This window comes from Pelodiscus sinensis, chromosome 4, assembly GCF_049634645.1.
Source record: "Pelodiscus sinensis isolate JC-2024 chromosome 4, ASM4963464v1, whole genome shotgun sequence".
Lineage (NCBI taxonomy): Eukaryota > Metazoa > Chordata > Testudines > Trionychidae > Pelodiscus > Pelodiscus sinensis.
The window spans coordinates 64,340,765-64,367,280 of NC_134714.1; the positions used below are offsets into that span (position 1 = coordinate 64,340,765).

General features: G+C 42.7%; 2 protein-coding genes across 5 annotated transcripts in view; one reads left to right on the forward strand and one right to left on the reverse strand.

The window, feature by feature from the left end:
- Positions 1-3,100, forward strand: part of NUSAP1 (nucleolar and spindle associated protein 1) — a 40,151-nt gene extending 37,051 nt beyond the window's left edge. For both annotated transcript variants that reach the window (XM_075927138.1, XM_075927140.1), the window contains exon 12: positions 1,890-3,100. In XM_075927138.1, coding sequence (XP_075783253.1) covers positions 1,890-1,977 — 88 coding nt within the window. In that variant the 3' untranslated portion in view covers positions 1,978-3,100. The remainder of the gene's footprint in view (positions 1-1,889) is intronic.
- A 296-nt stretch (positions 3,101-3,396) lies between these two features.
- NDUFAF1 (NADH:ubiquinone oxidoreductase complex assembly factor 1) lies at positions 3,397-24,031 on the reverse strand. Of its 3 annotated transcripts, none has more exons than XM_025187544.2 (5): positions 23,875-24,031; positions 17,250-17,877; positions 10,554-10,739; positions 8,145-8,219; positions 3,397-5,182 (listed from the first exon to the last, which is right to left on the reverse strand). In XM_025187544.2, the coding sequence occupies exons 2-5, from the start codon at positions 17,754-17,756 to the stop codon at positions 5,042-5,044; spliced, it is 909 nt and encodes a 302-aa protein (XP_025043329.2). In that variant the 5' UTR covers positions 17,757-17,877; positions 23,875-24,031; the 3' UTR covers positions 3,397-5,041. The 3 variants fall into 3 exon arrangements, with proteins under 3 accessions (XP_025043329.2, XP_014431795.2, XP_014431794.2); XM_014576309.3 differs by lacking the exon at positions 23,875-24,031 and adding an exon at positions 23,613-23,866; XM_014576308.3 differs by lacking the exon at positions 23,875-24,031 and adding an exon at positions 23,334-23,419.
- Positions 24,032-26,516: the final 2,485 nt, after the last annotated feature.

A 26,516-nucleotide genomic window follows, 5' to 3' on the forward strand; every position in this document is an offset into this window, starting at 1 on the left:
GTAGAGTGGAAGAATTACTACTTGTGTCTTGCTTCTGACTGTGAACTTACAATGCTCTTTCCTGAACCATAGAAAAATTTCTAATTTATTTCTATCCATGTTTATAATTGGGCCAAAGTATAGCTCTCCGCTTCCCTCTACATTAATACAGAAATGAGACTGCTAGAAAAGACAGATCCCATCTTGATTTCTGCAGTGGTTCATCAACTAACAATGTAGTTTTTTTTATGGTGGGACCTATGCTCTTTAAGGGTTGTGCTTCTGCAAAAGAGTTCATAATTAGATTTTTAATAAAAGGTTAGATTGGGGTGGGTAACCGTTTTTAATGGGGGGGGGGGTAACTCCAAGAATTTGGTAAGTGGTCAAGGGCCACACTCTTCAAGGTATGTGAAGGAGGTTGGGTGCAGAAGGGAGCTTGGTGTAAGACAGTGTTTCCCAATTTCATTTGGCCAAGCAAACGCCTTTTAAAAAAAAGTAGGGGAAAACTTGTCAACCAAAAAAAAGGGGGGGGGGCGGGGAGGAGACAGGACTGTCGAGCGAAAAGAAATAAAAACCACTGGGCCTGCCCCTAAGTCTGTGCTGGCTGGTGGCCCCTTGAAATTGGTGGCCCTGGGCAACCGCCCCTAAGACCAGATCGGGGGAGGGGAAAGTGATTGGGTACTTTCACTTTGCAGAACCCCAGGGTTCTGCGAAGCACTATTTGGGAAACACTGGTGTAAGGGATTGGAGTGCAGGAGGGGGTGTAAGGTCTGGGAAGGAGTTTGAGTGAAGGAGGAGGTTGTGATCTGGGACTGATGTGCAGGGTCCTGGAGGAGGTATGGATGCAAGAGAGGATTCTGGCTTGGAGAAATGGTGGAGGGAGAAGCAGAGATCTGGGGGTGACCCAGAGCTAGAGGATTAGGGTGCAAGTTGTGGGAGGGGTTTGTGGCCTGACAGAGGGGTGTAGGAAGGGATGCAAGGTTTGGAGGGCTAAGTGTTGGTGGGGATGAAGGAACTCTAGGGTGTCATAGGCAGGCTCTGGCCAGCAGGGGGCTTATCTGGGCACTTCCTGGCCTGCAATCCAGCTGGTTTCTCAGCCAGGGTTCCTGCCTTCTATGTCCTAGTACTGTCTACAGGGGCCAGTGTGGCTGAATCTGAATGCAGGGAGGCTGAGGGGAGGACAATTGTCCTGCAAACAGGCAACTCTGGTTGGAAACTGACCAATGAGAGCTTCAAGATTTTGTTGGGGGGCAGGGGCAGTGCACAAAGCTTCCCTACTCCCTCCACTCCCAAGCTAGCAAGGTTAGAGTGCTGCTCTCAGCAGTGTGCAGGGGAGGGGGATGAGTCTAACAGAGGCTCACGGGCCATATCTGGTGGTTTAGCAGGCCATTGGCCCGTGGGCCATATATTGCCCACCCTGGGTTAGACCAACACCTGTCAGGGATGACCTAGGTTTACTTGGTGCTTCCTCAGTGGAAAGGGCTGGACTAGATGTGACTCCTTGTGATTCCTTCCTGCCGTACATTTCTAGGATATGTAATCTAATAGGCAAAAAATGGAGCAGATGGCCAGTGCAACATGTTGGCTAAGTGAATCTGTGAGCCTCTAGTGTAGCTAGCTTAAAGGAATCCTTCTAATTGCTTATTCATATAGTGGTTCCCAACCTTTTCCAGATGAGGACCCATTTTGAAAATTCAGGAAGACTTGGTGACCCAGGGCAATTCAAAAAATGCGTGAATGGCTCCTTAAGAGCACCTGGGGAGACACCTAGCTACCCTTTTGAAATGTAATGGCGACCCATATTTGGGTCCCGACTCATAAGTTGCAAAACCCTGGCATATAGTTTCTCTGCCTGTGCAACTAATTGCTCACTTGCTCTAATTTAGTGTGACTTTTCTTTTCACTTTCAGAGAAGGGAGGCGTGAGAAGCATAAGCAGGAGAGAAAGCAGAAAAAGGCTCAGATGCTTGGAACCCGCAGAGGACTACCTATGGCTTAGGAGTAACTTTGTAACTTCTTAAGGATTCATTGTAAATACTGTTCTCCGGGAAATGTCTTTCCTACCTGTGTAAATATTTGTTTGTAATGTGTGCACTAAAGAATGAGTCATCTGGGTTGACTGGATGTTACTAGCCATTTAGGACAGAGTTTTAGTGCTGTTGAGCTTAACTTGTGGGTTTCTTGGTTACAAGTTGGATAAAATATTGATACTCTCTTGTATATTCTAAATAGAGCCCAGAATATCTGAAATCACTTAGTTATTCATCCAGTTAGGTTTTAGACTGGTTGGTATTCTTGGTTGTAAATTTCGAACAAAAGCTTCCTCCTAAATTGGGAGATTCCCTAAAACCATTAGACTGAAAAGATACTAAAGGGGGGATGGGAGATAATCATGAAGCTATTTTCACATTGTCACTTATCAGTTGAGCATAGCTTTCTAGATGCTAAATAACTTGAAAATGTTCCATTATCAAAAAATGTAGTCTCTGTCTTATGTGTAGCAGCAATTGTTAGAGAGATTTCCTGTAAAGTCCTTTGTGAAGTAAACTATAATCTGTAGGAGAGGGAAAACCATGTTATAAAGGTTTTAGAGCCCTAAGTATCCCGTTAGAATAAAGTTGGGGGGGGAGTAGAAATTTAATACAAACCTTGTAGGTTGCTAACCAGATGCATGAAGAGCAGCCCAGGTTTTTTTTCTGTATTACCACATATTACAGGATCTTAAATTTGGCAAAACAGAACAATCGTTGTTTTGACGTTCTATTAGTAAGCCAATATCTTTTGAGGATTGATGTACTTAGAATAGATTTAGAAAACCTGTAGCAGTAATAACAGCATTTTCCCCAAAGGTTATCTATAAAGGAAAATCTTTTTAATCATTTAAATATGGAATAGACTGGAAGCTTGCGGAGAATGGGAAAGAGGGAGGATGCACTGCAGTTGCTATTTCATTATAGCTGTTTGGACTGATAAGCAAATATTTACAAAGTAATAGGTTCACTGTTGCATTTAGGCTTAAACTTTCCTGTGACACTTGCTGAACCATTCCATTCAGAAATAGAAAAGCTTTTTTTATATAAAATTGTATACTATGTGAGAAAATAAACGGCTTTTGTATTGAATGCTGTTGCTTATGGAGGGTGACCATATTTCCCCATGCCAAATGTGGGACACCAAGTGGAGGGAGGGGAGAGGGCTGCTGGCACATGGGGCTCCAGCCCCGGGGGAAGGAGGAAGGGGCAGTGTTCAGGGCTCCAGCAGGGATGGGGGAAGGGGAGCTGCTGGTGCTCCAGTGCTGGGGGAGGGCATGGTGGCACTAGCATTGGGGCTTCATACCTGAAGTCCTGGGAGCTAGAGGCTCCTCCCCGTCTCCTGCTGGAGAAATAGGGGACAATGTGCCTGTTTTTATTTAAAAAAAAAAAAAAAAAAATTCAGGACACTGGAAACAGCCATTAAATATAAGACTGTCCCCAGTAAAAATAGGACGGATGGTCACCCTATGACTTAAATGGCATGAGAAGTGTGGTTATTAAGTGTGTGTGTGTGCGTGTGTGTGTGCACGTGCAAGAGTAGGGACGCAACATTTAACCATCTGCAGTTGCTAGATGTACTCATACATACATATATATTTTTCTTTAGTGGAAGAATGGTATATACAACAATTTGCTAAGCTTAGTGATCTGCCTAATCTTTTTTTAGTTGATGCAGTTCACTTCTTGGTGTTGTAAATCAGAATACTGAAACACTTATGTTTAGCAGGGACAGAGAGAGAATGCTTAGAAAGGACTTATTACTAACCCATTTAGTAGTAAGTATTCAGAGTATTAGAATGTTACTTTGGTCCTATCAGTTCACTGTCTGTGCAGTACTCGAATGCTATTTTTCTTTGAAACCCTGTTCAATATAAGTCACCTCAGGAAACCCAGCACTCCTTGTTCTAAACCAAATCCACTTTACCCTTCCCCCACCTCTTATAATGTGCTGTACAAATCAAGATGTGTAGATCTTTCCCAGCTTTTGGACTCCCATTATGGAAAACCCTGGTGTAGCTCTTCATCCCCTCCTTATAATAATAATGGAGATTGCCTATCTCCTAGAACTGGAAGGGACCTTGCAAGGTCATTGAGTCCAGTCCCCTGCCTTCACAGCAGGACCAAGTACCATCCCTGATGAATTTTTGCCCCAAATCCCTAAATGGTCTCTGCAAGGATTGAACTCACAACCCTGGGTTTAGCAGGCCAACGCTCAAACCACTGAGCTATCCCTCCTTTCTTAAAGGCTTTGAGTAATTGAAATATTTCAAGTATCAGTCTTATCACCTGCCTGATGTCACCACTAGCTCAAAGATAACTTTTTTCAGGTGTTCTCTATTCATTACACAGCTCCTATTTTGAAGGTTTGCTTTGTAACCATCACAGCTAGATTTATTTTTAAATGGAAGGTGAGATTGGATCCTGTCCACCCATCTACTCCTGGGTGGGCCTCAGGGAACTTTACTGCACAATTTATGGACTATTCCTAACAGCTGTTAGCCCTCTTCCCAGCCCAAAGACTACAGTTGTGTGCAATATTAAACAGGGAAGGTTATTCTAATTCTAAAGGTCAAGTGAAATACAAACCAGGAAATCTTACAGCATTGCAAGCCCCTATTGCCTTTTGGGATGGAAACTCCCTCTAATTAGTAGGCATGTGCCAGGCAGCAGATTTCTAATAATTTCAAAGAAAACCAGGGTCCAATAATGCAAAGTTATCGCCCCAATAATAGTGCAACAATTTCACTTCGTCTCTTGCTTGTTGTCAGAAGTCCATACTTACTATTGGAAGCCACATTAAACTGAATATGATATGTTCTGAAATTTCAAGTTTAAGTATAGAGTCCATCACACTCACCTAACGACATACTTACTTTAATATTTGAGCTCCTTATCCCATCCATGAAAGAACTAAAGTTTAACTGTCTGTGTGTGTGTGTGTGTGTGTGTGTGTGTGTGTGTGTGTGTGTGTGTTGTCATATATAAATAAAACAAGCTACTGAAGCACATTCCACAGGATTGCAGACCCATCTATGCTTTGGGATTTCTTTCATATTTTTCATAGGCAAATTCTTCTGTGTGAGCTCTGTCATTCAGCAATCCAATAAAGTCTATCTCCAGCTGGAAAGGGCCATCTGCCTTGTCTCCCAATGTGAATCCAACAGAACTAATCTGATAAAAGAAAGTGGTTACTCATTTGGATACAGTTACAAGAAGTGAGATGAAAACCTAGGAAATTTCCATGTTCTCCATTCAGTTTAACTTCACACGCATATCCATATTACAACAGGAATCTAGTCAAATGTGCAATGCTGTTGCATCAAAATACATTCCTTAACCACTTTGGATTAATACTACAGAATATGATTGAGTGATAAGGTGCCCTTGCATGTTTTCTAAACACTTAAGTCTTAAAATTCGGGGTCTCCTCATGATCCTAGAAAAGTCCTGGAATTTTAACCCAGGAAATTCTTTAGCTCTGCAAACTTCTGATTCTGTCTTTAAATATACTGTTAAATATGCACTTATTTATCCATGGCAATCTTTCCATTTGTATTTCAGATATAAGCAGGTTCTCACACACACACACACACTCTCTCAAAGGATGGAGGCCTGTTGGGAAGGTGTAAGAAAATTGTGAAGTATTACACACAGGAATTCCCATATCTCATCAAGTCAAGGAAAGTGCATGAAAATGTGTAATAGCCAGTTATGGCTTTTATTACTTGTTCTGATAACCATCGTCTAGCTAGGGACCAAGTAGAAACTAGTGCCCTGAAATGTGAGGGCTCTCTTAAAAATAAAACAATCTTGTAACTTTCACTAATTTAATTCTGGATGTCCTCATTAACCATCCAAAAGGTACAATTTTTAACTTTAAGCCTACTGTCCCAATGATATCTTGTAGTACTGAGTCCCACAGAGTAACTTTGAGCCTTCTATTAAGTTTGCATTTAAGCATTTAATTTCACTAAATTCTTATTTACTTATTTTAGTATACCTTTACGATGTCCCATCTACAGTTCCAATTTCTTCATTCTTACTCCTCTGAAGTGTTTTCATGCTGTTAATCACTTCCATCATATCGCTCTAAATCTCCTCTATTTTTTTAACTGGGTACTTAGAAATGGAACCCAATATTCCGGGTGAATATATAGCAATGGTTTATGTAATAAGTATTCCATAAAATGACTTTTTTCCTCTTCTACCATTGGTTTGCTTTTGATAGATACTGCATAATGACCAGTCCTCAGTGTTGGCCATCATTCTCCTAAGTTACTTAACATAGAAACCAGCAAAATGTACAAATAGCTCATTGATTCCAATACATATTACAATAAAAAGGTCTGTTATCTGGCATATTAAGGGAATGGGGGTGCCAGTTAATCAAATATTCTGGTTAACAGTGTTATACTTTACCAATGGAATACTAATTTTTCAAAGAATTAGAATAAAATACAATTAATAAAATAATATACAAGTACTGACTAATCCAGTAGTAGTACTGCAGTGTTGGATTGGTTTGATACTTAGGTTCATATAGAGTTTTCTATCCAGTAAGATTTCACACTGCATATCACTACGGGCAGCATATGGTGTACACCCAAATCAGTAAATATACACTCAGCACTAATACAATTCTGAACATAATTTAATCTTTGATTATTCAAAAGGCACTTAATGATTACCTTGTGGCACTGCAGGATAGTGATCAACATCAATTATAAGATGTAGGAGATTGGGCTGAATCTCATGACCCTATGACATACCATAGAAGCTGCTTTTTTTTTTTTTTTTTTTTTAACTAAATCCTTGATTTCATCTTGCTTTCTTGTCTTCTGCCTTTTTTGCATGGAAGTAGAGTATGGAATATGTAATTGCATAAACATTCTATGCAGTATAATTGTCTGGTATGGGATTGAAGATATTAAATAATTAATTGAGCTTTCTGGTTAACTTATGTTTAGAAGCACATGGGATTTTTATAGGGGAAAAAGGCAATATGCCACATTTATTGAGAATACAATGGCAAAGCAGTTACCATATTCTTATATAGACATACACACACAGTTTCATCATATGTTATATTTATCAGGTTGTGGATTGATTATGGGTGGAGGAGTGGGGGTTTACTGGTTTGGATTGATGCTTTAGTTTTTTGGCAGGATAGCTTTGCTTTAAAGCAAAAAAAATTTATTTTTTTAAAAGATTAGTGGGATTTGCATTCTTTTCCTGATGGTGTTTTTTAATTTTAGGTTTGGGTTTTTTTTTGCTTTTTATTATTTTTGTTTTGTTTTGTTGAGCTGGTTTTGATTATAAATATTTTGTTTTAATTGATAAATGCTTGGGGCTTTTTCCGAGTTGATTTGTTTATATTTTAATGGAGAGAGAGAGAGCAAGTTTTAGCATTTTTATGTTTGTTTTTTGGGTGGGTGGGGGCTTTTTGAATATTTAGTTGGGTGGGTTTTGTATTTTTATATTTTTTATCTATAACAAGGTTGATTTCAAGGACATTTAAATTACAATTTAAAAGATGAAATCCTATCTCTTTTACAATAATTTTAAAACTTAACAGAATTATAAGACTCTATCCATGCCTTGGAATCAGCTTTTAAAACACAAAATTCTGGCTAATGCACCTTTACTAATGGTAAGGTAAAGGTCCTTCCGGCTTTCAGAAAGGGTGTCTGGCAAAGTACACTGAGGCACATTAATTTGCATAAAGCTATATTTTAGCTAAATGGTTACAAACTGAGTGCCAGATAACAGCGCTTTTACTGTACCATGCATTTGTAGTATGATGGCTGTCATAATTGATCATTTATATTTACTTTTCTTTAATTTTTTTTTGTCTATTTGAAGTACTTTACCTCATTGGTAGTTGATAATTTACTTTAGGCTTTCAGAAAGCCCTGAAAGAAACTGATTCTTAGTAACTACTTCTCTTCAAATTAGTTTTTATAAAAGATTTGGAAAAATAGAGAAAATGTGAGCAAAAACTGTACATGTGTAATATCTGTGGACAAACTATTGTAATTTCATTCATACATCTGTGGATATCTAGAAGATTTTAATAGTCTTCACTTATATAGTTACTATCATTTAACAAGAATAAGGTGCAGAAACAACTTGCCTTATCTAACCAGAGTGGGTACTGGTCATCCTGGATTCTCCCCCAACTTGAGAGAAAGAACTTGGAGAATGGAATCTGACAGTAAGGAATACAGACATTAGTTTCACACGTACAATACTAGCTTGGAGGAACTACTTTCCCCAATGGCTTAATAACCGATGTTATGCTCTGTTTGTCTCCTGCAATACTGCTAGTCATATTCGGGATATAAGCGACTAGTTGCTTCCCACCCGCCCTCCCCTTGCTGCCTCTATCAGAAAGATGCTGCAAGGGGGGGGGGGGGAGAGAGCAGGAGCCAGTGCTGGGGGAAGCTGACTTAAAAACCAGTTCCCCCCCCCCAGCACTGTCTCCACAGAGGGGGAGGGAGTAGCGTGGACCAGGTGCAAGACTGGAATCAGCTGATTCCCGGCTTGTGCCCAGTCCCAGGCACTGCGCCTCTGCTTTTTAAATTTATTTAAAAGCTTGTTAATTCTTAATACAGTAAACTTCCGATACTCCAGCACCTAGAAGACCTAGGGGGTGCCGGACTATGGGAAGGGGGTCTGAAGGGTCTGGGGTGGAATGGGGGCGGGCGCCCCTCGGTGCTGTGGGACCAACCCGGCAGCACCCCAGCTGCTCTGCCCCAGGCATCCCCAAGTCAGCCGCTGCTGAAACTGACCAGTGGCTGACTGCGGGAAGCCAGGGGCAAAGCTACTCTGCCTCCGGCTTCCCCGAGTCAGCCACTGGTCAGTTTCAGCAGCGGCTGAATCGGAGAAGCCAGGGCAGAGCAGCTCCAATTGTCCAGCTGCCTAGAGCACTTCCAGGTTCCAGATGGTGCCTGACCATCAGGAATGCCGGACTATTGGATGCCGGACCACTGGAGTTTTACTGTACATTTAAAAAGGCAGAGCCACAGCAGAGTTAACTCCTGGGGCTGGAAGCTAACCTTGCTGTGTCTCCCACTCTTATTGACTAGTCGATGGAATTTCCATCAACTAGTCGATTAGTTGATTAAACTAAATTTAACATTCCTAAGTCATGTACTGAGTAAATGCACAGGAGATGAACCAGATCAAAATTATTCTGTTTCCCTCCAACTCTACCTCCAGCTCTGTATTCTTCTGTGATGACTGTTGATGGTTGCCCCATGGGGCTCCCTGACATGTGACCAGACAGGCATATAAGCTAGTAGTATGGAACAAGTATCTAAATATCATTAATGTTAGGACAATTAATGTTGCATTAACAGTTTTTGCATTTAAATGTTACTTAATTACCAGGGGAAATAACTCCCACTAATTTTATGACTGTGGTCCATTTACATAAGATTCAAGTACATGTTTGGCTGGAATGCCATACTTACCTGTTGGACAATATTATGAAGCACTGAATCCAGTTTTTCTTAACAAAATGTACAGTTACGTGCTAAAGATACAAACAACTCAATTTAAGTTGGAAAAAAAACTTTTGAAATTTTACTAGAGAAAAAGAGACACCACTTTGACCTATCAAATGATAATTTAGCTTTGTCTCCAAAACATTCGAAGGCTAAGAAGTACATGTTACAGCATTCAAGAAGTTAAATCACTATAAACAAGGGCTTATTAGGGATGTAAAAATCCTGTTTAATCAGTTAACTGGTTAAATGTTATGTTTAACAATTTAAAAAGGGGAGGTTGGGTGAGATTCAAACCAGGTGGGCTGGAGTGGCCTCCATACACAGCAGCCACAACCAGGCTGGGGAGCCTCCGCCTGCAGTACATTGCTCCAGCTAGGCTGGACCCACTGCAGACAGGCTGCTCTGACCAGGTTGAAGCACCCCCTGCCTGTAGCAGGTACTGCTGGGCTGGAGAAAACCACTACTGCTCCAGCTCCTGCCAGCTAACCGTAACCAGTAAGCATCACCCAGTAAGGATGATGCTTACTGGTTAACCATTTTTGCATCCCTATGGCTTAGAACAACTGCATCTCCACTTAGAGTAGGTATTACACAGAATGAGTCATCACCTAGAATGCAGCAGACTGTCCACAGCTGGAAACAGAATCCAAATCTTTCAGTTCTGTGATTTAATTTATCTAGATAACAAATTTTCAGACACACCTACAGCCAGGTTTTGAGCTGCGTATGCTACCTTCAATGGGAGCAGGCTGTTCAGCATTTCTTTCAACACATGTTATTTAGGGGCCTAACTTACGATGATTGAGTTTGAAAATGTTGACATTAATGTTCATGGTGTTTTATAACAAACTAGTTCATTAACAGTTTGTTATAGCAACTACTATCTCAATAGAAACAGAAAATAGCTGTTGAGGGAACTTGTCAGCTGATAAGCCCAAGAACAAGATATTAATAAATGCTGCACTCTTTAAAGCACAACAGTACTGAAGAGGATTAATTTTCCACAATCCCAAGGAAATATTCAAAGTTACCGTAATTTCTTGCCAGTATGGACCCCCTCGGGTGAACATGAAGTAAGTGTACAGGTCATCCTTTTGATGGGAGTAGTATGGGTCCGTATAGATGTTTATCATCCAGGGTCGACCATCACCACGAACGCGTAAATACAGACTATTAAAGTTTGACCAGTCATAATACTTCTTTGTGTCAAACGCTCCCTAGAAGGTATTAATAAAGCATGTTATTGTAGCTCTATATTTCAATGAACTACTATTATGAAGACCACACGTAATCACCTCTTTGATAATTTCCTTTTTCTGGGCATTCCTTATCCAATCTATTCATTGTGACCTACTGGAAACTGGAGGATAAAGGAAAGCTAGAGTGAGTAGCGTTCATGACACCAGTGCTCTCCAAGCTTTTTTTCCTCATGATGCAGTTGAAGAAAATTCTTGATGCCCATGACCCAGTATAATCAGGGCTCGATAATCTATTGAATCTACTCACCCATGGCAAGTAGATTTCAGCCCGGTGCCCCATTTACCGGCAGTGGGTGCATGCGCAATGCAGCTCATGCGCAGTGCGGGGCTGGCGAGCGGCTTTCACTGCAGTTCGTCAAGCTCTGAGTATTATTTTATCTTTTCACTAGATTGCAGGCTCCAGGATGGGGTCACAGGGATCAGGGGTTGAGGGTGAAGGTTTTGCCTGGGGGTGCGGGCTCTGGGGTGAGGCCAGAAATGTGGGGTTTAGGGTGCAGGCTTGGGGGAGGGGGCAGAAGAGTTCAGTATGTGGGCAGACTCTGCTACGGCATGGGTGTAGTGTACAGGAGCTGTAGGCTCTGTTGGGGGAGGGGAGATGCAAGCTATGGGATGGGGCCAGGGGTGAGTTGTTTGGGGTGCCGGGGGATTTCTGGGTTTGTGAGGGCTCAGGGCTGGATAGGTGATTGTTGGGACACGGTTACCTCCAGCAGCTCCTGTCAGTAATGCAGGGGGATAAGGCAGGCTTCCTACGTGTCCTGGCACAGTGGACTGCACTGCACCTTGGAAGTAGCCAGCAGGACCAGCTCCACAGGCAGTATCCACCATAGTTCCCTCTAAGGTGCGTGCCTGTGTGGGTGTGCACAAAGAATTTGAACCCCACTCACCTCAGCAGAGCCATGCAGTGGCTGCACAGCTGCTCCAGGGCCGGGCTGTGTGGCAGGCAGCCACATGTGCCAGGGCTGGGGCTATGGTGTTATTTTTAGTACTGCAGCCCAGGCTCCAGCAGCGGCCACACAGCCCGTCACTTCCAAGGCAGGGCTGCATGGTGGGCAGCTGCCCCATGTACTGCAGCTGGAACCAGGGTCATGGTAAGGCTGTCCTTCCTGTGGCAGTCTTACTATGGCCCCAGTTCCAGCTCTGGCGGATGCCACGCAGCCTGGCCAGTGAGGCCATGTAGCGGATGGCTGCCCGGTTTCAGGGCCAGCCTTAGGACTGAGCAAACTGGGCCCCGTGCCAAGGGCACCATAGCCAGAGGGTGAGGAGCAACCGGGCATGGGTGTTGGTTGGCAAAGGAGGTGGAGGGTACTGGGCAGGGGCCCAGTGTTGCAGGACATGCTGGAGGTGCAGGGTGGGGTTGGGGTCACAGCTGGGAGGAAAGTGCAGGGATTGGCATGAAGGAGACACTGCAGAAGTTAGGGGCAGAGGGGGCACAATGCAAGGTTAGTGGTAAAGGGGACATGGGATGGGGCTGTAGGGGTTGGGGAGCCCATGGATGCAGGAAAGGTGGAAGCAAGGCTGGGTGCCAATCTGTGTGGTGGTCAAGGTGGGTGGGTGTAGGATCATGCACCTTGTTAATTATCCCTTGTTTTCGTATTTTTTTTGGTTTGTTTTGCTTTTTTATCTTATGATAGTTGGTTACTCACCTCTAGCTAGGAGCTGGACCTGACAGCTCCAGGGTGCAAAGCAGTTTGCAGTGCTAGAACAGGCAGGAAGCTGGCCCCATTGGTCACTTTGTCACACTCCAGCAAGGTGACCAAGTGCCTGTCTTGCTACAACCCAGTACTGGGTCGCAAGCCATATTTTGAAAATCACTGCACTACTTTATCAGTCACTGAATTTTCAGTAATGTGTTAGCTGCCTCAAATGGGACTGCATGCTTTAAAAACACAGTAACAAGTGAGACTTCATTCCCTGTACAAGCTTAGCTCTCCAAGATAGCAGCCCCACCACTTTTTTTTGTTTCCACATATACAAAAAGGTGCCATAGCACATATGACCAGTGCCCATCTAGTCCAGCATACTGCAGGTAGCATGCTTCAGAGGAAGATTCAAGACACCTTTCAGATAGCAGATGTGGCATAATCTGCTCTCTGACAGTCTCATTCTGATCCCGAATAAAAATGGGCTTGAGCCATGAAATGTAAGCATTTATATAACCACTATTCTTTCCAAAATGTATTAGCATGGTTATTATCCATATAACTGTCCAGGTCCTCTGAATCTTGCATATCTTCCACGACTGTCTCATCACTTTTTTTTTAATAGGACCCTGATCTTGTAACTCATTCCACACAGACAGACCAAACCACCTACAAGGAGCCCTACTGAGATTAAGGAGGCTCAGGGGAAGCACAGAGCCTCTCTCTCAAACATTTGCACACACAGAGCCGGGGAAAGTACCAAAGAAGGGTTACATTTTCTCTCAGTTTTGTGGTATACTTGATAATTATTTAGAAGTAATCTTTCCGCTTACTAGTCTTTCAGGTAACTTGGCCAACAGACAATATTTATGCTGGCCTACCACTGCAGGGATGGGAAGCGAGCCTCACAGAATGGATCAAGGCAAGCTGTGAGCCCAATTCAGCCCACAGATTCTTCACCTCTCATTTAGAGGCAAATGTACAAATAACACTGCTGTTGTAAAGCAGAATAAACAGGATACACTTAAATCCCTTTCTACTAGGGCCTTGGGGGATAGAAAGTATGAATAAGTGTAGTCAAATACCATAGTGACAGAAGCAATGTAAGAACTGTAGTAAGTGCAAATGGAACAAATGAGCTGTATAGATCAACATTCATTCAAATGGAAGTAGCAAAGTCCAAAGAATAGAACACAAGACTTAAAAACGTGCATATATTCTGTCTGCCACTGACTTGTTGTGTGAAGTTGCTCATGTTTAACCTTTCAGCTTCTCAGTCTGTAAGGCTGCGTCTAGACTGGCAAGTTTTTCTGCAAAAGCAGACGATCTAATGTAAGATTGTCAGTGTTCTTCCGCAAATACAATGACTCTTCTGTTCAGGGAAAAAGCCCTCTTGTGCAAATGCTTTTGCGCAAGAGGGCCAGTGTAGACAACTGAACCATTTTGCACAAAAAAGCCCCAATGGCGAAAATGGCGATCGGGGCTTTTGCACAAGACCACGTCTAGATTGGCAAGGATGCTTTTCCGCAAAAAGTGCTTTTGCGCAAAAGCGTCCATGCCAATCTAGACGCTCCTTCCCACAAATGCTTTTAACGGAAAAACTTTTCCGTTAAAAGCATTTGCAGAAAATCATGACAGTCTAGACGTAGCCTAAGAGTCACCTTCCTTTACAAAGCAATTTTGAGGCAAATTGAGACATAAGGGGAAGGTATAATTTTTAAACTAAGGAAGATGCATTTCTCAGCATCGCCACAAGCACAAAAAGAACAGCCCCAGCCTTCACGAGCTGGTGCTGGCACTGCAGCCACGTGGGAGGCACCATGGCTGAAGCACTAGCTCCCCACTGAGGAGGGAGGGAAGCCCCGACCCTCACAGGTTTAATCAAGGCAATCAGCTCAGGCTCTGCCTGGCAAGGGGGAAGGAAGCAGCACTGCATGCTGTAGGATAGTGTTCCCTGAAGGCACTGCCCCCTGGTGCTCACATTGGTTGAGAATTGCAGACAATGAGCGCAATGGCGGGCAGTGTCTGCAAGGAATGTTTCCCTGCAGCATGCAAATCCACACAAATATCTAGCTGGAGCAGCTGTGTGGGGAAGCACTCATCCCATTCCCTGCTCACTCCTGCCCAGACCACACACCTCACTGTGTTTCTGCACCCCACCTGCCCAGACCTTGCACCCTCCAGCCTGCTCTTGCACCGTATCTTCTACCTTTACCCTCAGCCTGCTTCCCAGCAGAGCCCTCCCACATACTGAACCCCTCATTTTTGGCTTCACCTCAGAGCCTAGATGCTCCCGTAGAATCTACTAGTCCCAGGTCCCCAGAAAAGTTAATCTAGACCTGGAGTAAACCCTGAGCCTAAGCATCCCTCCCTCCCCCCCTCTCCCCCATAGGGCTGGAGTATGAGGGGAGTGTCTTCTCAGAGGGGGACACATCTGCGAGGTGAGTTTTTTCCCTTCTCACTTGGGGGCCAGGTCAGTGACGGTTGGTTTCTCTGGGTTTGGGTTTTTTTTTTTTTTGCTTCTCATTATGTAGCTCCCAACTGATTTTTCTGTGGGTTAGCAGTCCCCACCCCCAAACCATAAAAACTCTAAGCTCTACTTTCTAACTGGGCGTTCTTCTACCTTATTTTGTAAATGTAAAATAGGAAGGGCAATACTTCCTCACTGAAGGCATATCTACACTGAGGAATTTCAAAATAACTTCCCTTATTTTGAAATAACGAACTGAGCATCCATACTACCAAGCCAGTTATTTTGAAATAATGGGCTTGTTATTTGGAAATAACGCCTGCTTGTGAAGATCAATAAGTTAGTTCAAAATAGCTATTTTGGGAGTTTTCAAAATCTCTTATTTCAAAATAACCTGGCAGCGTAGACATAGCCTGAGTGTAGGAAACAGACATTAGTAATCCATATCAATGTCATCTTTTTGTTATGTTCAATTTACAAGTAGGTTCAGTCTTTTGGCAGAAAAAGATTTGTCTCTTGCACATTCAAATGCACTACAGCACTCAAGTGCAGATCTTTAAAAACGCACATGCCAACATAGATCGTTTCACTCCCAACTAGGGATGTAAGCAACTAGTCGACTATCCAATAAACAAAAGCTTATTGTGTAGTCGACTAGTCCCTTGACTAGTCACTTCCCCCCCATTTGCTGCCTCTATCAGAGGCAGCAAGGGGAGAGCAGGAGCCAGTGCTGGGGAGAACAAGCTTAAAAGCCAGTTCCCCCCCAGTACCATCTCCGTGGGGGCAGGGGGTAGCTGGGACCCACTCCCAGACGCTGCGCCTCTGCTTTTTAAATGTATGAAGAGCTCTTTTGGGAGAACTCGCTACTTTCCCCCAGCACAGCCGCCAGCCAGCCCTGGGCGCACCTGCGCCGCACCAGACAGAAGCTCGCTCAGGACATGTGGCAATTAAAGGGGCTGCGACTGCATTGGCCCCAGTGCTTTTTTGTTTGATTTTTTTTTTTTTGCTCGACAATTTTGACCTAGTACCAGCACCTTTTTTTTTTAATTTAAACAAAAAAAAGCACTGCTTTTAAAAGGCTGGCACTCAGTGGGGGGACCCAGCACAAGCTGAGACAGCTGACTGCTGGCTTGTGTCAGGTCCCCCCCTCCCCACTTCCCTTCCTTCTGCGCACCAGCCTTTTAAATGTATTAGGAGCCTGCCAGCTCTTAACACATTTAAAAGGCAGAGCCACAGCATGGTTAGCTCTCGGGGCAGGAGCTAACCCCGCTGCAGCTCCCCAGCTTACTGACTATTGACTAGTCAATGGAAAATCCATCGACTAGTCGATTAGACTAAATTTAACATCCCTATTCCGGACTCCACTAAAAAAAGGAAAAGTGCTCTGACCCAAAATTGAGTGTGGATGGATAATCCTGAGTTAGGACCTAGACAATTAGGGTATAAGAATTACACACACTAATTCCCGATTAGACACTAAACCAGTGATTTAAAGCAAACCAATTCTGAATACAGAATTTTGTTGCAGGAAATCTTTGCTTTGTGGAAAGACCATTTTACTCAGTTATCAATGGTACTGTGGGAAACTCACTTTATACTGAGGGGAAAAAAACAAGTAATTTGTTCCTTTCTCGAATAGGAACATCTAGCCATGAACTAAAGCTTCATTCAGCCTGCTCACATAGCAGGGCAGAGATTACATCACTGAATGGATTGATGCCGCAATGGCTCATTCCTTCAGATGCTCAAATACATTTGCAAGAATAAAAAAAATCACTTACTCAGGCTAGCATGACAAGCAATTGTACAGCCATAAAAGAACACTGCAATAGATATTCCTGTGAAAATCTCAAGAGATTCTGAGCTTAGGTGAAAGGCTACTTTTGTTTTGGTCAATCTGACACTAAGTTTTTAAAAACTTAAATTCAGAAACTTAGCTAACACCTGTAAAAAGCAATAGTATGAGTTTTGCATGTTTATTCAATGGACAGACTGAAATGTGTGGAATAGTGAAAGTTCATCTGTAAGTCTTCTGAACCATGCCAAGTAAATACATCAGTTATTCATATTCACAAAAACAAATACCAAAGAGGCAAAAATTTCTCCAGGTATGCGTGAGGTGAAGTCAATTTTCTGCAATAAGATTGAGATGCATAGTATATAACTCCAGCCTTTTTTGTTTTCTTGCACCAGGGAACATTTAATTTAAATGAGGAAAGAACAAACATGACACAAAAAGGTGTTCTTCTATAGAGAGAATCTTCACCCAAGTCTCTACGGCTCCAATTCTGACTGCAGAGAAATGTTGACTGATTCAACACTGGATATTAATAATTTAAGTCACTAAGTTAAACTCACCTTCAGGAGTTTGGCTCTTATTGCGCAATATCCACTGTATCCCGTCTCCCCATCACGAGGTGCTTCAGTACTGAGAGTCCCAAAGAGCAGCGCAGTCTGGTTATTCTTACCCAGTTTTAGGTAGGCTTCACTTTTCCCTCCAATCTCCGCATCAGAAGAAACCACCCACTCATCTAAATCTTTCTGACTGCGAAACTCCCAAACCACTCTAGTTTGTTCCAAAAAGTACTCCTCGAAACCACGGCCTTCAGGCCCTTTCACATGATCCACCAACTCCTTCTTTAGGAGGCCAAAATTTTTCTTAATCCAATCTACTCCATTCTCAAAGCTGAAATTCATCTTCCAAAGTGGAGTGTTATCAGGCGATGTTCCTGGTCTCCTATAGCTACTGTACAATTTTGAAATACAGTTGGTAAGGAGAGGGCCACAGAAAGGATGCAAGGCATTTTGCCTATGGCACTTACTAGAAAGAAAGACATTTTCCAGCAGTTTAAAAGATAGAGCCATAATGATAAACTAAGTTGAAGGATAACTGGAATTTCTTGAGGAGGATAACCATCAGCTTTAAAAATATATTCTTCAGAAATATGCTTCGATATATCCTATTTTGGTTAATGTAGCATGCCACCTGGAATGAGAAGAAACAATTAGAGGAGCTACATCTGTAGCACTCTTGCATTTTAAAAAAGGGACACCAACTTGAAATCCAGACACTTTTTAAAAATCTATTAATTTAAAGTAGTTTCAGGTTTTGTACCTGCCAAGTTCTCTTGTGAATTTACGAAGACATTTCCCTAATTTTCGAACACTTTTTGTCTGCCCTTGTTTGAGAAAGACACAAGAATATGAGAAAATTGACTGACTTTCACAAAGTATTGTTAAATGCATAAAATATATCAACTAAAAAATATTTCTCCAACTATTCTCTTTCCATTATAGTAAATTCAGGTGCTACTTGTAACAGAGATACAACTTTTACAAAGAGATATATAATTTTTCAAGTTGACAGTGTCCCTTTAAAACATTGTGCAAATAGAATTTTGACCCAAACCAGTTATGGCATCATTACCTAGTTAACAGTGATTTTAGGACAACTAAGTACAAATTACAAGAAACCTAGTAATTTAGAGGAAATTACCTCCTCACTTTTTTTTTTGCTTCTGTATCTTTGTTATCCATCTCAATGACTATTAATTTTCCAATTCATTACTGCATTTATTTTAGAATTTATATCAAAGTTATCCTAATAAAAACTCAGATTGAAAGATGCTCAAGTCTGATAACCTGACCATATAATTTATTTTTAAAAGTTGCAATGTTTCTGCAGACACATGAAACTAGGGTTGTAAAATCTCGGTTAATCAGTTACGTGACTAAATGTCACATTTAACCGATTAGACGGTGGTGAGTGGGGGTGTTCCACCCCCTGCCGATTAACCATAATTGGTAAGCTTCGCCCAGTAAGGGTGATGCTTACTGGTTAACCATTCACATTCCTAGATGGGACTCAGTGTTCAGGGAATACTCTAAACAAAAGAGAGAACTGAAGAAAGCTAAAAAGGGCATGTTAGCTCAAAAAATACACATTTCTTCTCTTTGTAGAGATAGCTCTTAAATACCCTGCCATAACTGTTAGAGGGTTCCTGAATTTTCTAATTAACAAATCTGAACACAGTTTCAAGATAACTACATGTCTAGAAATAATCACTACATATGTGCACCAGTGTTCCCTGTAAACTGTGTGGTTGGGCGGACAGAGCAAGAGAGATTCAAATGCCACCCTGCTGATTAACAGAGTATCCATAGCTGACAGCAGCCAGCAGCATGTGTTTCTACTGTTGGTGCATAGCTGCACACGCCTCGGTAGACGTAAAATTTATTTGAATGATTACACATGGACATTCCGATGTATGTGTGCATACAGCACACAATCGTTGGAAAAATTTTCCCTAGTTGTATTTGTTGGGTCAGCTTTAGCGCACCCTGTAGTGAAGCCTCAAGGTGTTGCATATATACCCGTGCCAACCTGACTCCTGCTTCTGTTCCTTCTTTCCACCAAAACAACGGGGAGCCTTGTGGAACCTAAGGCTTTGTCTACACTGCAGTACTATTTTGGGATACCAGAGGTATCCCGAAATAGCTATTCTGCATCTTTTGAGCACACCCGTTATTTCAAAATATAATGGGCTCACTATTCTGATATCCCTGTAAACCTCATTCCACGAGGAGTAAGGGACGTTTCGGAATAGCAGTTTATTTCACATCAAATAAATAATAAGACAGCACCAAATTTTGAAATAAGCTATTTTGAAAAAAACATCTAAATAAGATACACAATTTGCATAGCAAAACCTGCATATCTTATTTCAACCTACGGGGCAGTGTAAACACATCCTTAGAGACTAACATTTATTTGGGCATAAGTTTTTGTGAATAAAACCCACTTCATCAGATAATTGGAATGGAATTTACAGAGGCATGGGTTCATATATAAGGGCGACAAAAGAGAGTACTTGTGTAAATGAGGCTAATCAAGTGAGGGAGAAAGTGGCTCATTCACAGCAATTGATGTGGAAATGTAGATATCGAGAGGGGAAATTGCCTTCATAATGTGTTAACCAGTTAAGACCTCAATGGTTCTTCTTACTCCGACTCCTGTATCCCTCATTGTACGAGGAGTAAGGGAAGTCGGAGGAAGAGTGCTTTATTTTGAAATAAGTGCCGTGTAGACCAGTGTTTCTTAAACTGTGTTCTGTGGCACACTGGTGTACCGCGGAGAACAACAGAATTCAAAATGGCCACCCTTAAAGGGGCAGGCAACCCCTCCCCCTTTTTTTTTTTGCTCAATAACTTTCCCCCAACCCTTTTTCTCCCCCTCAATAACTCCCCCCCCCACCTTTTTTTTTTGGCTCAACAAAAAATCCTTGGTGTTCCCCATAAAAAAAAATTATTGTTAGGTGTTCCTCAAATTTTAAGAAACATTGGTGTAGACGCTCCAATTTCAATTTCAAAATAAGCTATGCAATTGACGTAGCTCAATTTGCGTAGCTTACTTCGAGTTAAGGCCTGCTGTGTAAATGCATTCTAAATGAGGACTGGCCTATCTCCCAAAGTCTGAGAAAATGAGGAATCATTTTCCAGTATAGGCTGTAGATTGTCAATGATGCGTTGGAGGTGTTAGAGGTGTTCAAGGATAAAGGACCTCTTCTCCTCATTCACTGCCTAGGTTTGCAGCTGTTCATAGACAAACAGGGCCCTCCAGCCACCATCTTCTCTGGATGGCATGACAGGACAGGCAGGGAGCCTGATAGGCTCCTGCTGTACCTGCAGGCTGGATACCGCAGCTTGATGGGCTGCATCCAGTCTACAGGCCATATTTTTCCCAGCCTTGCCCTAGGTACTGCTTCTAGGAAAGGTAGAACATCCTTCCCATTGGCATAGGCAATGACTATACTGAAGCACTACAGCAGCCTGGCTGAACCTGTAGCATTTCAATGTCAATCAGTGCAGCACATAGGAAAAAACACAACAGCTAAATCCTAATCCCATACAGACTGCCATAGACCTTTCATTTGGCATTCACTTATGACCTTTCATACGTAAATATGCAGAAAGCCTCAGCAGTCATACTGTACCTTCCCTATATAAATAGCAAGAGAGAGATATACCTCTCTCACAGAACTGGAAGGGACCTTGAGAGGTCATCAAGTCCAATCTCTTGCCTTCACTGGCAGGACCAAGTACCATCCCTGATAGATTTGCCAAGATCCCTAAATAGCCCCCTCCAGGATTGAACTCACAACTGGGTTTAGCAGGCCAATGCTCAAACCACTGAGCTATACCTCCCTCAGTCTACCTACCATTATTAAGCATCACTCAGCCACCTCCATCCCTAACAGACCCACATTTGGACTAAGGATGTTAAGAAGCAGGTAACTGACTAATAGTGTTTGGATACAATTTGTATCGACAGCACGATTCATCCATAAGAGGAAGTGCGAGCCTGAGCTACTTCCTCTGCAGCTCTGCAGTTTAAATGTAGTAAGTCGGGCATGCAGGCTGCCCAGCTCCTATTACATTTAAAATTCAGAGCGACAGTGGAGGTAGGTCTGGGACCCAGCCCGAACTGGGACTGAGCAGTCCTGGATTGCATCGGGTCCTGGACTGCTGTGTTTCTGCCTTCCCCACTCCACCCCTCTGCAGTAGAGAGACGGTGCTGGGAGGAACTGGATTTTAAGCCATCCCCCATCCCCCAACACCAGCTCCTACTCCCCCCTTGCTGCCTCTGATACGGGGGAAAGCGAGTAGTGACTGAACTAGTCATTTACATCCCTAATTTGGACTAGCACCATAGAAGTGCCAGGAAGAGTTAAATTGTCTGAGTATTTAAGATGGCACATTGCATCCCAAAACCTGAGCCTCTGTCCCCCAACTCCTAGTATGACAATCTTTCCTTTAGAAGAAAAAAGGATGTTCTCTGTAATCTTTTTAGACTCTCCTCCCACTAACACACACATTCTTTTCCTTCTATTTCATATCCCTAATGTTCAAGGCCCCATATCTGAAATTATAATGGCTAACTAATATAAGTAAACTAGACTGGATTGCACTTGCTATAGCAATTGGCCCGACAATTTTAAAATATATTATTTCCTCTGAGATTCTAAGACAGGAAGATTTCAAGATAAATATTATCAAAGTGCCAATAAGATCCACATGATGGTTGTACTTGTTCTTTCCCCTTGGGAATTCTTAAATTACAAGTCCAACCTCCCTACCACAGAGTTTCTTCTGGGCATGGATGTTCCATATAATTCAAAGTTTAAAAAACTGTGTGGAACATAATTAGGACTCTTATTTCCAATCTTCTGTATTTGCTTATTCCCCAGTCCTTCTCAATTTTCCCTCTTTTCCCTTTTTACTTCTCCTTTCCTTGCAGTATCAGAAGCAGTGACATAGGAACAATGAGCTTAAGTACAGAAGCATTGTGCATGTGGCACTGACTGCATCAGGAAACTAGATCAGTTCTAACTAATTTGCCATTTGACCCTACTGTCAACTTCAGCACTAGCATTGTGCTAGTCCACAATAATTGTTGCTAGTTGTCCCACAGGAGTCTGCCACCTAATCAATTATATGTCCAGGCAGCCAGTAACAAACCAAAAATTAGAGAGCACTGCAGAAGAACACGCGTGTCAAGACAAGACAAAAGTGTTACTTATCCAGCACATAACTTGTGGGACAGTGGAGAAATAGATTGTAGCATTATCATTATCCTCATTTCCCATGTTTGCTTCTTGACAGACCAAGAGATGCATGTGATAGCCTCAAATCATTTTCAGGACAAGGAATTCCCACATTTCTGTTCAATCCAAGAATGGCTGGTAAGGAAAGCCCTCATGAAGTAAAGATCGTCCCTAAAATAAAATACAGCTACCAACTTAGAGAACTGTCAGTCCTAGCAATGTTATGTAGCCCTTCTGAAATGCAGTGAAGATTAATAATTTATCCTGGTCCCCCACAGGCTTTATCAATGATTTATCCTGGTCCCCCACAGGCTTTAGAGAGGGAGGATGGGCACGTATACTATTCATTCTATAAATACATGGCAGTTCTGAGTGATATCCACTTGTGCAAAAGCATGTAAAGATGAATCTAAGAGGCAGACTATTCATAAAGACTGCTATAAAACTTCGAGTCAGTTAAGTAGAAATGATTTGCAGAAGTTTTTGTAATTAAAATCTGAGTTCAGCACATAGATCAATGGAGGGCTCTTTTACTCTTTATCCAAAATATCACTGATGTTAAAACAAGAGAATTTTAAGCAATTTGACTAAAAACTCTTTGTCTCGAGGCCTCGGTTTTTACTCTTTTGACTTTTGTGATGCCGCCATTTCCCCAGTTTCCTGGTCACAATAGAATTTTCAGTGGAAGCAGGACCCACATTTCCAAAGTAAAACACAAGCACCGAAGGGGAAGGGTGAAAATACTATTTACAAAATAACAAAGTTTTGTCCTTCCCTATATAGATCACAGAGAAGTCAATCAGAACAAAAGTCCAATTTAATCTTCTTTGCGGGTTACCTTCAAAGTTTGTACGGGCAGGCACCCGCTGCCCAAAGTCTCTAGGTGCCGTCAGAGACCTCTGGAGAGCGGGAGATCTTCCGAATCTGCAGAAGCGTGTAGGGACGCGGCATTTGGCGACTATAAACAAGTGCACCCCCAGCCGCATAATCCCCCCGCATTCACCTCCCCCTTTCACGCACAAGCGCTCCCACCCCGCTCCCCTCTCATATGCGTTTTAAACTCTGCCCCTATGTGGGTGGGCGGCACGACACAGCAGCAAGCGGCTCCGCCATTTACCCGTGAGCGTCCAACGGCCCCATCGCTCCCAGGCCTGCCTGAACGCGGCTCTGCACCGTGTCACGACTGCGAGCAAGGGCGAGCGCCCGCCCGGCCCCACGCCAGCTCGCTGGAGGACGCCAGCCTGCGGGCGCTGGGTCGCTGCAAAGGGGAGACGGCCGAGGCCTGAGCCAGGAGCCTCCCCCCCAGACCAACCCCGCTCCCTTTGGCCGCCCGCTGCTCCCGAGCGAGCCTGTCCTGGGACCCCCGCCCTCCGTCTCACCTGACAGCGGACACCGCAGGCTTCCCCTCACCGCAACCGCTTAGCGACTGGGTCCGCCCCCATTCAGCCGCCGTCAGGGGAACTCCGGCCGTGTCTCAAAGGTTCCGCCTGGCCCTGAGGCGCTACAAAGCCTCGATGCTCACAGTTACACCCGGCGGATTCCCGCCTTAGACTGCTGCTTGGTCCCATGCTCGTCCGTGTCCATTCAAAATACAGCTCCCTTTGCCAGGAAGCAGTATTTCCTACTGGTTGGAGCAAGTGTAGGTGTGGGCTATTGTCCTAGCCAGTGGCACTTAGAACACTTACAGAGAGAGAATGAGTTTTTGCTACAGCCTTAGCTGGGAGCCTGCTTATGCACTAAATTCTAGAGATCATAGGTTTAGTTTTGCCTGTTACAAATAGGGGCTGGTCTGGGATTTCAGTTGTGCCTCTGAAGCCCAGAATCTGCTTCCCTAGGGGAAGTATGTAACCCAGACACCTTTTGGGTGTGGTGTTCTGTCTAATAGTGGCACTAACAGGGTTGCCAGGTGGCCGGTATTGAACCAGACAACCTGGTATTTGTACCTTTTGTCCGATAACAAAACTACTGGACATCTAAAAACAGACTTTTTTCCCAGTGCTTTTTGTTGGGGGGAGGGGAGGTTGGTATTTTTTGTGAAACCAGCTAATAACCCTAGGCACTTAGGGTACCGCTACACAGTAGAGTTAAAGTCAAGTTAAGCTATGCAACTTCAGCTATGTCAATTGTGAAGCTTAAGTTGAAATAGCATTGTCTACACAGCAGGAAGTCAAAGCAAGTACACTCTTCCTTCAACTTCCCTTACTCCTCATGAAATGAGGGTTACCACGAGTCAGAGTAAGAAGTCCTCCAGCTTGACATTATATCGAAATAAAGACTTCTAGTGTAGACGCACACTGTTATTTCAGAATAACATCAGTTATTCCAAAATAACACTACTGGGTACACATACTCTCTGAGAGAGAACAAATCAGTTTTCTCTACAGCCTTAGATAACAGCCAGCTAACTTTTAGTTCAAGTGGTATAGGGGATCATGCACTAAGCTCCCAAGAGCCCAGGTTCTGTTCCTCCTGTTGGCTTTACATAAGGGTTTGGGGATCAGCATTCCTGTTTTTTTGTCCCAATCAGCACCACTATCTCCAATGTGATCTTGAACAAGTCACTTGTGTACTTCAGGTTTTTCTTTCTTAAATGTTTCCTACCCCACAAAGAGCCAGGTAGTGGAGGTTAAATCTTTAATCCTTGCAAAGTGTTTTGAGATCTTCGGCTGAAATTTTTCATAAGATATGTCAGTGCATATGAGTGGTTAACACTGCCTGATACTCAGTACAGGCAAATTAACATTTCAAAGAAAGTGTCCAAAATAAAGACAGTCAGAGTTAACATTGTTTGGAGTACTATGTCTTTGGTACTTCCCAATAATTGTTGTTTGGGACTTTATAACATTACCTTACTGTTCCTGGCTTTCCAAGCTATTATTTAAATGTCAGTGAAATTTAAAGGGTTCACCTTAGGCTATATATTGATTTACAATCTTAACTATAATGATTCTTAATAACAACCATTAGTCCTTCCTTAGCTAAGCCTATATACAACTAAGAAAATGTCTTTACAACTACAGAGACAATGAGCTCCACACAAGTGGAACTTGTGTTTGTGCAGAGCCTCTTGAAGAATCAGGGGTGACCTCAGGAGCCAGTCTGGAGAGAAAAGTGAAGGTGTTCTATCCACAGATTTCTGATGAACAGTAGTGAAATAGTTTACTATGTTGTCATTTAAATTGTTGCTCTTAAATTTTAGCATCAACACCCCGTTCAGAATAATAAATAATTTTTACAGCACACTCAAAACCAAGTTTTTCTTTCCACAATCTCCACATGTAATGGACAAGTAAATAGACTTTGTTCAGAGAATATTAAGGTTTGAAAAAAAATGGTTTCTTCTCTCCCGGCCTGGCAACTTGCCACAAAAATGTCCTCAAATCATTGCAGGTAAACAATGGAACACAATTAAATTGTTAAATTATATTAGTGACTATTTTAAATCTCTATTTGCAGCCTTAGAAATGTCAAATTAGTCCTTCAGATAATCGGGTTTGCCAATTACACTAATTACAACAGGGCACAGTAATGCATGATTGGTTGGTACTGCTGTATATCTGCTCTCTAAAGATGTCAGAAACATGATGTGCATTTATCTGTACTTTTCTAACTCTAGTGTCAAGGAGTCTGAAGAAATATGTAAATCCTAAAGCTGCTGACACTTAGGTGAGAGTCTATTTTAGATCAAGTGAAGGTGACCTCTGCTTTTAGAACAGAAGGGTATAGTCTATTGTCCAGGGGCAAATCTTGAATTCTGTCTTATTTCTGATATGGTACCCATTATCATAGTATGATAGCTGAGCACCTCACTCAGTCAAAACTCTCTGAAGCCCATGGGAAATTCGCCTAGCTATAATCTCAGTGAGGACTTCAAGTTGTAGCCCCATATGTATGGCTATCTTGTTGTTTTGATCTGTGTATGTTCACGGTTAGCTGCAGCATATTAAAATGTGATTTTACTAAGTGTGCTGCAAACCCGCTTTTATGACTGAACTCATCCAAAGGGAGTCAGTTATAATTT